This window comes from Trichechus manatus, unplaced genomic scaffold (genome assembly GCF_000243295.1).
Source record: "Trichechus manatus latirostris isolate Lorelei unplaced genomic scaffold, TriManLat1.0 scaffold00007, whole genome shotgun sequence".
In the NCBI taxonomy this organism is placed as follows: Eukaryota; Metazoa; Chordata; class Mammalia; order Sirenia; family Trichechidae; genus Trichechus; species Trichechus manatus.
In genome coordinates, this window is record NW_004443943.1 from 10,538,983 (window position 1) to 10,549,208 (window position 10,226).

The 10,226-nt window shown below is 33.1% G+C and overlaps 1 protein-coding gene across 16 annotated transcripts in view; it reads left to right on the forward strand.

Moving 5' to 3' along the window:
• The window catches only part of PCDH15 (protocadherin related 15), an 803,588-nt gene that overhangs the window by 741,856 nt on the left and 51,506 nt on the right, over positions 1 to 10,226 (forward strand). For all 16 annotated transcript variants that reach the window (XM_004369889.1, XM_004369890.1, XM_023739508.1 and 13 more), the window contains 2 exons: positions 1,212 to 1,427; positions 7,221 to 7,309. In XM_004369889.1, coding sequence (XP_004369946.1) covers positions 1,212 to 1,427; positions 7,221 to 7,309 — 305 coding nt within the window. The remainder of the gene's footprint in view (positions 1 to 1,211; positions 1,428 to 7,220; positions 7,310 to 10,226) is intronic.

Below are 10,226 nucleotides of genomic sequence, written 5' to 3' on the forward strand. Positions count from 1 at the left end.
GAGAAGTGTTAGCATTGTAGTGGCAAATCATAAGTGCTTGAAATAAGAAATTTAGTAATAATAATAGCATTGGTCAAAATAAAAATAACCAGATTCTCCCATAATGAAAATACATAATTTACCTATCCAGTCTAATGAATAAGGAACATATCAAACCCAAAACCAAACACACTGTCATCGAGTCGATTCTGACGCATAGAGACCCTATAGGACAGAGTAGAACTGCCCCAGGGATTTCCAAGGCTATAATCTTTACGGAAGTGGACTGTAACGTCTTTCTCTCACTGAGTGGCTGGTGGATTTGCACTGCCAACTTTTTGGTTGCAGCCAAATGCTTTCATTGCTGCACCACCAGGGCTCCTTAAAGAGCACATAGCCTTGCATAATTTCACTAATAATCTTCTACCATTCATTTCTGTTCCAAATAGTTTACTATGAAATAATTCTCAAAATGGCACTGGGAACTTTCCGTCAAGTAGAAGACATAGAGTTAGCCTAATATATTACATTAACAGATTCATTTAAAGAAAAAAAAAAAAAGCAAAAGATACTCTAGGCAACTAGTTACCTCTGTTTAATTCTAAAGGGTAAGAAAATTTAACATGGGGAGTTTACGTACTAGTCAACAAGAACAAATCTGGTTTGTCAGGATGATGAAAAAAGGAAGTTAGATAAGTATTCTTATTTATCCAATTACAATGCAGCATTAAGAAATTAATCTTTTATTTGTAAATTTATTTATTTATAACTCTGCATTTTGACTTATTGTATTATAATTTGAGATAGTTTAGTGCATTATTTTATTATTTTTTCATTTAGGAAATATGTTGGATCAAGAACAAAATCACGTACTATGTCTATTACACCAAGACTATGGCTAAGCAAACAACAAATCCCATCTTTAAACCAATTTAGATCACAGCAGAGTCAAACCAATCATAAATGCCAATCAAAAAAAAGATTCGTTTCCTCTGTTATTGTTGATGTCCTTTGCATCGGAATTCAGTGGCCATTGTCAGTCTAATAACAACCATTCAATTCTATGGATATAACGTAAATCTACGTAACGATACCTAGAAAAATGGACTTTTATGAAAACAGTGTTGTGCTACTATTGCACAAGAAACATCAGTCTTACAAAGTAAAATAATTCCTTTAATAAACGTTATTCTTTTTCCTTCTTTTTTATATTCTGTATTTTTTTCTCCTAGGCTACTGATGTAGATACCGGCAATTATAGTGCCATGGCCTACAGACTCATAATACCACCAATTAAAGAGGGAAAAGAAGGATTTGTGGTGGAAACATATACCGGGCTTATCAAAACTGCTATGCTCTTCCATAATATGAGGAGATCGTACTTCAAGTTTCAAGTCATCGCAACTGACGACTATGGGAAGGGACTAAGCAGCAAAGCAGACGTACTTGTAAGTAGATAAAACTTCAGATAAGAAGGATATGTGGAGTACGCTATTAGCTAGGGATCAATGTTTTCAACTCATAGAAAATTTTAAATTTGTTTTAAACAGATTTTTTTAAAACATAAATGTGATTGATTTTAATCCAGGTATTACTAACTATGGTTTATTATAGGAAAAATGTAACTTTTTGATATTTTGGTTTTTGACATTTGGGAAATATATCATAACATTTTTGATGTATGATTATAAAAACAATAAGTGTTAGATTTCTATTTAGTCTTCAAATCACATTTTTAACATAGAGTTGTCTGGAGCTACTTTTAAAATGTTTCTCAGAGTTGTACTACATGAAATTAAAATATATGAAATGTTTATTGTTGTTGAATTTACTTTTAGAACCTTTGTATTTGGAAAAACAACAAAATGTTTTTGGGCAAATTATGTTACAGTAGATATGATTTTCCAAAAATTTATATCAGTGACATTGGTGATTCTGGACTTACTTACGTTTGGCCACAGTTAATAATATCACTTTTATATTCTGCCTTTCTTTCTTAAGCTGTTTGTACACAGACTCAATGGTAGATCATTAATATTTAACTCAAAATATTAAACACCAATATATTTACCCTGTGGAATCTCTACCATCTTGGAGGTGTGGGTTATTTGGATTTGCTCTGATGAATCAAGTAAAAAATATGAGCAGAATTATTATTGGAAATATTTGCCACGTAAAGAGAGAGTCAAGTTTAATCTGTCTTTTACTCACTATGTCTTATTAAATTTTCATCTTTCACAGTTCTCGTTGTTTAGTTTTGCAGACCTGTTTAAACTTCGTATACATTCAAACATCAGCGATCAAATATTTTTCTCCTGTGATAATGGTGAAGACCCATCACCATGACTGTGGTAGATATGAAGGCCGAACAGTCCTCTAGCAACATTCTTATTTAGTAACAGTGCAATCAACAAAGGTCAATCATTATTGACTTCTAAGTCAAGAATCTTTTGACATATAAGACATTGAGGTTGACATAGATGTTTGGTCAAATTAAGATCTGCAAACCATATGTAAGATCAAGTTGTCATTTCCCTTCTTATTATTTAATATATGCACATTGTGGTGATTAAGCTCAGTGTCCAAGGTCACTCCACTAAGTGTAATTAAAATATTATAAAAATCAGCACAAAGAAAATATAACTATATAGATTATATATTTAATATGCACATAAACAAGGAAAAGTTTGTGGGTTCCTTATTTGGACTTCATAAAGTACTGTGTGTAAACTAAAAAGTATACTTTTAAAATGATAAAAACTGTACTTACAAAGAAAAAATTTCAATTCAAAGGAATCATAATATGATATAGATTTTCTAGGTTGTAATCTATGGAAGCAGACAGCCAGGTCTTTTCTCCTGAGGATTCCCTGGTGCTTTCTTACCAATGTCCTTTCAGTTAGCAGGTGAGCACTTAACCATTTGTACCACTAGGGCTCCTTATGTATGCATATACCCATATATATACATATCCTATTATATATCCATGCATATCATATATATCTATGATCTGTGTTTGTGTGTACACACACACAAAATCTTTTTTTTTTCTGGCACAAGCTAATAGAATCAGGAAAACCTTTCCTCAAAAAAATGATATTTATGATAAAATCTGAAATCTTTTTAGTCAAGAGGTTAAGAGAAGGGTGTTAAGGGATGGAGGCTAAGATTTCTATGGCAAGAGAACAAGATGTGCCAAAACCAACAAGGAAGAGAGATAATGGTAGGTTTGAAAGATATTTTCTCAGCCTACAAGAATGAGAGAGGGAAAGTGAATGACAGATGGGACTAAAGATGGAAGTAAGAAACCCTATAAATTATATGTAGGCCTTAAAAATGTTGGAACTCTTGTCTGAAAGCAGTGGGAAACCATTGAAAATTTTTCAGTGAGAGTGAGCAGAAATTTTTAATTTAGAAAACAACTTTCTTGCTTGTCAATTTTTTGCCCATAGACTCTTTCAGTATTGCAGCTCAAGGCTTGATTTTTGTCTTCAGTTTTTTCAGCTTGAGAAATGATGAGTGTGTTCTTCCCTGTTGATTTTCTAACTCCAGGTCTTTGCACAATTTCATTATAATACTTTATTTTGCCTTCTCTATCCACCTTTTGAAATCTTCAGCTCAGCTCTTTTGCTTCATCAGTTTTTCCTTTTGCTTTAGCTACTGTACGTTCGAGAGTAAGTTTCAGAGTGAGTCTCTTCTGACATCCATTTTTTCTTTTTTTTCTTTTTTATGACCTTTTGCTTTCTTCATGTGTGATATCCTTGATGTCATCCCACAACTATTCTGCGTTTTGGTCATTATTGTTCAGTGTGTCAAATCTTTTCTTGAGATGGTGTCTAAATTCAGGTGAGATAAACTCAATGTCGTACTTTGGCCCTTGTGAACTTGTCTTAATATTGTTCACCTTCTACTTGAACTTGCATAGGAGCAATTGATGGTCTGTTCCAAAGACAGCCTCTGGCCTTGTTCTGACTGATGATGTTGAGTTTCTCTATCCTGTCTTTCCACAGATGTAGTTAATTTAATTCCCATGTATTCCTTTGGTGAGGTCCATGTGTATAGTCACTGTTCATGTTGTTGAAAAAGGGTATTTGCAATGAATAAGTCGTTGGTCTTGCAAAATTCTACCATTTGATCTCTGGCATCATTTCTATCACCAGACCATATTTTCAACTACTGATCCATCTTCTTTGTTTCCAAATTTCGCATTCCAATCGCCAGTAATTATCATGTTCAATCAATTTCAGAATGTAGAACTGGTAAAAATTTTCAACTTCATCTTTTGCATTAGTGATTGGTGGGTAAATTTGAATAATGATCATATTAACTAGTCTTTCTTGTAGGTGTATGGATATTAGCCTATCACTGACAGCTTTGTACTTCAGGATAGATCTTGAAATGTTCTTTTTGATGATGAATGTGATGCCGTTCCTCTTCAATTTTTCATTTCCAGCATAGTAGACCATTTGATTGTCCAATTCAATATGGCTAATACCAGTACATTTCAGCTCACTAATGCCTAGAATATCAATCTTCAAGTGTTCCATTTAATTTTTGACAACTTCCAATTTTCCTTGATTCATGTTTTGTACATTCCATGTTCAGATTATTAATGGATGTTTGTAGCTATTTCTTCCCATTTTCAGTCACGCCACATCAGCAAATGAAGGACCTGAAAGATTTACTCCATCCACATCATTAAGTTTGACTTCACTCTGAGGAGGCAACTCTTCCCCAATTGTATTTTGAGCACCTTCCAACCTGAGGGGCTCATCTTCTGGCACCATATCAGACAGTGTTCTGATGCTATCCATAAGGTTTTCACTGCCCAATTTTTTCAGAAGGAGGCTGCCAGGTCCTTCTTCCCAGTCTGTCTTAGTCTGGAAGCTCTACTGAATCCTGTCCATCATGGGTGAGCCTGCTCGTATTCAAAATACTGGTGGGATAGTTTCCAGCATGATAGCAACATGTAAGCCACCACAGTTTGACAAACTGACAGAGAGTGGTGGCTTTAGATGATAGAAGAAACCAAAGAATCAAGACTTAGAATTTCTTAGCAAGCTGAAAATATGAACTGTAATTTCTTATTCTCTTTATTTTCATGTGCAAAGATGTGTATGTTGAGCATAAATCAGATATTAGCACTTTAAGGAGGTTCTAATTTTTAAAAATATCAATTTAGAGGTAAATCTGAGATGACAACTACTTTTGGAGTTAAATGCAGTCAGACTTTTGTTGCTTTATCGGAATTATAATGTATGTATTATTTTTATATCATAAGCATACCATTTTTCCAAAAGTTATTAAGATCAGAGCACCTTTTTGATAAATTTATATATATACATACATATATATGTATACATACATACATACACATATATATGTGTATACATACATACACATATATATGTGTATGTATATATGTATATTCCACTGTACTTTAAATCTTAATTTATTTTCTGATGCTCCACTATGGATTTGTCCAAAAGCTAATTAACAAATTAAAAATTCCCTTTAAGTAATTTATCCTTCTAAATGGAGAGAAAACATTAACCTTCCTTAAAAGACAAATGATGCAGTTACTTATATCTGCAAGGCCAAATTTTGCTTCCAAATAGTCTATAGCATGTGAGTTGATTGCATTCCAAAAGTTTACTTGTAAATTAGCTACTGAAACTTGGAACATGTTTATGCAAAGATAAATTTTACCCCTTCCATGTACCCACATATAAGTAACATTATAGTTTAGCATTGTCTTAATCTAGTAAGAATCTAACACACATGTGTTAGATGTGTTGAAAAAATATCCTTGGGTGTTTTTTGGCATGGTAGGCTGACTCTGTAACAACTAGAAAATATCAGTGGCATACCCAGCAAAGTTTCCCTATCACATACAAGAATGACAGCTACATGGTTCATTGGTGTTCTTGACGGCTCTATTGCACACAGAGATGCAGGAAGTCATGCTCCTTCCATCCTGTGTCTCTGCCCTTTCCTGCATCTTGTTTATTCAGATGAAACCTGATAGAGCATCTAGGTGTAATTATACATAGAGAATTTGGACCTATATAAAAGATATATGGCAAAATGAAATTATCCTCCACAGTAAATTATCTTCAAATATATGGTGCTGAATATACCTAATCCACAGTATTCAATTTATCATCTTGGTGCATATGCAAATGCACTATTTTAACAGTGTGTAGCCTCAGAAAACAGATCTGGTGATCTACTACCAAAAAATGAGCCATTGAAAACCCTGTGGAGCACAGTTCTACTCTGACACACAGGGAGTCACCATGAGTCAGAATCAACTTGATGGCAACTTTTTTTTAAATGTATTTGCAGGACCATATATGGTTTGACTTTACATCTTTTATATCAGTATTAGGTAGTAGTAAAGAACACACGGTCTGTAGTCAGATATTCGGCATTTAATCTGTACCAAATTACTAAAGCTCTCTGCGATATATTAGTTTCCTTATTTAAAAATGGAGTAATAATAATAATAACCTGATACAAGAATTAATTATTATAAGAATTAAATGAGTTAAAATGTATAGTATATTGAAAAAAAAGTGAGTGGTACATTGTAAACACAAGATAAATGTTATTCTTTTCTTCCATTTTTCTATATAAGAACATAGTTCAGTAAATGTTAAATAGATGCATAAAGAGCTGTTGAATTAATTTATTTTAACCCCACATGTAAGTTTGTGTGTTTGTATCTATCTCTGTATGTACACAAATATAAAATTGGCTAAAGTGGAATAAATATAATAATCCCATAGAATGAATTATTCTAAGCAGTCATATCCTAGTTTCTTAGTCACAATGAATAAGTTATTTCTCTGGCTATGTAAAATTGTAGGGATGTATTTTCCATTTTGTCGGTGTTCTTTAATAACCAAATTTAAAGCACATACACATGTCATCTTTGGTATCTTAGTGAATAACCAAGGCAATAAACAAAAACAAACAAACAGGAAACCAACAACAGTGGAAATCACTTAAGGTTCTGTAACTTCTAGGTAGACAACAAAGTATCATTCTCAATTGGCTACAATGAGCCTCTAACATCTAATACAGATTGGATAACTGAAAAAAGTATTTGTTCTCTTATTAAAAAAGAGGAACCACTGTGTCTGGGCATAGTAGGAAACAAATAATAATGCTATTTTTTTAATTACAGAAATGTTAGCGAGTAAAATCTAAATTAATTCTATTTTCCTTTTTTTCAGGTCTCTGTGGTCAACCAGCTAGATATGCAAGTCATTGTTTCTAATGTGCCCCCTACTCTGGTGGAAAAAAAGATAGAAGATCTTACAGAGTAATGAATTTTGATTTACGTATATATTTATTTTCATACAGCTATAACTTCAATTGGATTAGGTTATTTTAATAAATGTAACCTTTTGGTGTCACATGAAATATCCTATCAGGGATATTATCAACATTTATTCAAAAAATACCAATCATACAGCAACATGTTCACTGCTGCAAAAGTAGTTTGTATGCTCTTAACCCTTATAAAAATAGTAGCTCGTTACACCTGAGCAAAAATTTAGAATTATGCCTAAATGCCTTTTAGCTACTTTAAAATTAATGTCACCTATTTAGACAGCCTTTCTCTGATTACCGTATTTTTATGCAAATAACACATATCTCCTACATTTGTTTGCCAACTGGACCCTCCCCCTCGTGAAGTATTTTCATAAACACCGCTATTGGCATTATTTGTGTAAAAATAAGGTACACTATCCAAACAGGACCACAATCTCTTGAACCTCTAACATTATTCTGCTTTATTTTTCTTCAGAGCACTACGTAATATTATATGAGAATTTCCTATCAGAATATTAGCTCCATTAGGGTAGGAAATTAAATATATTTTGTTCTCTGCTATTAAGTTATGCAGTAGGAATTTTATTGAAAGACTATTTTATTAGATGAACTTTTAGAAAAAATCATGAAGCTTTTTTTTAATATTGAAATAAAATGTATGACAATTGACAGAGAAAATGTCAAAACAAAAGTATACTTTCTTAGGATCTTCGAATATTTAATGTCTCTTAAGTGAGTATGTTGATATGAATGAGAAAATCAAGCACCTTGCAGATCTTGAGAGAAGGGTGGTACTGTGAAAGGAGCATTGACTTCATATAACATTGAATTTGAAACATGACCTTGGGTAAATAATTTAACCTTTCCCAGATTCAGTTTTACCATTTGTTGACAAGAGCTAATAAAATTTATATGATTGTTGTGAGAACTAGATGATATAAAGCATCTAGGAAAATGTGTGGAAATTGTGAACATTCCATGAATGGTAAGTATTCTATATAAATGTGGTTAATGACCCAAAGACAGTAGGATGAGGAAGAGAGATCCCAAGGTTTTGCACATTCTATTAGAAGAGCATAGTATAGTAAGAGCTCAGATTATGGATTCCGAGAGATGTGTTTGAATGTTATCATTGCTGTGTGACCGCTGAGCAAGACATTTAACTCTTAGGATCACACTTCTATCTCATGTTGTTTTTGGTAGAATCAAATATAAAATTCCTAGTTCAGTAAGCACAACAGACAGATGCCCAATTGTTTTGTGGATATTTTAAAATCTGTAATAATTTTGAGTTTTCTTAAGCAGAACATTTCGGATCCCTTTCTGAAAAGCCCCATTAGTAGATAGATGTGGTAGTACCAAGAATTGCTGAACCTTTCTGTGTACTGTGAAGCCCAAACACTCACTCTAATCAGTGTCCAGGAGTGAATAATGAAAGTGCATGCATACCTAAAGTAGACACCAGAGGGCCAATTTGTTAATTAAAAATAAGAATTTTTAGCCCCAGTGACCAAAATAACTGGCACATCCATTCCCTTTAAACATTCATAGAGGGAAATTAACATCACCATCAAAGTCATTTCCTGTATTTCCCACGAGACCTCCCTATCCTATGAAGTGAAAAACTTGAATTCCATGATTCACCCGTATTTATTTATTTATTGAGACAGGCCTACATACAAGATCAGATCATAACCCAAAGTTTCCTTGCTAAGCATGGAATCAGTATATACTGGGACAGTTGATGAGAGGAAAAATCAAAGACCTGATCTATCCATTTCATGATGAGGGAAACTTTGCAAAGGGAACCAGTATCTTTTGATGGCTAGGAGTGCAGTGTCTGGAAAATAGAATACATGTGGAAGATGTTAGCTGCTAGAATGATGATATTGATAATTCCCCAATCCACTGGAATGGACTTAAATGACTTTACTGAATACTTTTTAGTGACTTTTATTATTTTATGCTTCTAGAATTGACCAACTTCCCTTTGTAATGAAGCACATCCCTTTTTAGTTATATTAATATATTCAGCAATTTCCAGCAAGGAACTCTGTCCTCTACAGGTGATGTTGCATATCTATGCACTGAAGGATTTTAAGCTGATCTTAGAATTTATCTCTTTGTGAGCCTTGTGTTTCTCTTACAAATTCTTAGGGTCAAGGTACAGGGGAAGCAGCTATGAGGATAAAGGTAGGGATGCCTTGCTGTAACCAACAAATGATTGGCAATAGTATCTAAAGAAGAAGCTAAGAGATGTTTATATTTCATGTCTCCTTCTTTCTTCGTTCCAGTTCATCATGAAGCCCAAATGAATAAAAGGAATTTGAGATCCTAAAACTTAAACCCTCAAGGCTTTGCAGAAATGGCATTTAAAAAATATATATATAAATTAAAGCGTTTAGAAATATTGTTATAGTATGAATTTGGAATTGATAATCCAGGTCTCAGAGTTACTCAGACACTTCTCACCTTCTAAATACAGCATGAAAATCCAATGCTATTTGGAGTTTATTGAAGTAATTATTGATTTGTGCGTTGAAAAACCTCATGTCTGTAAAATATCTATATAGCATCTTAAATGTGTAATTATAGTTCCTGGAATTAAAGTTACAAAGCATACTTTAGAAACCTAGCCAAGATATGCATTTCTAGGATGAGACTTAGAAAATCTCTTGGGGGAAAGAACCTATGAAACAGTAAACAAGAAATGACAGCACTCATATTTTCTTAAATCAGTGTAATAAAGACTTGGTCGTTAGTGGGAAGAAAAGTTGAAAGGCAGATCAACAAACACATTGCCTTTTATCGTACTTATACTGTTTTTGCTTTAAAGGAGAGGGTCAACAAACTTTTTTGTAAAGAGACAGCATGTATTTTAGTAAATAATAAGATTAGTAATA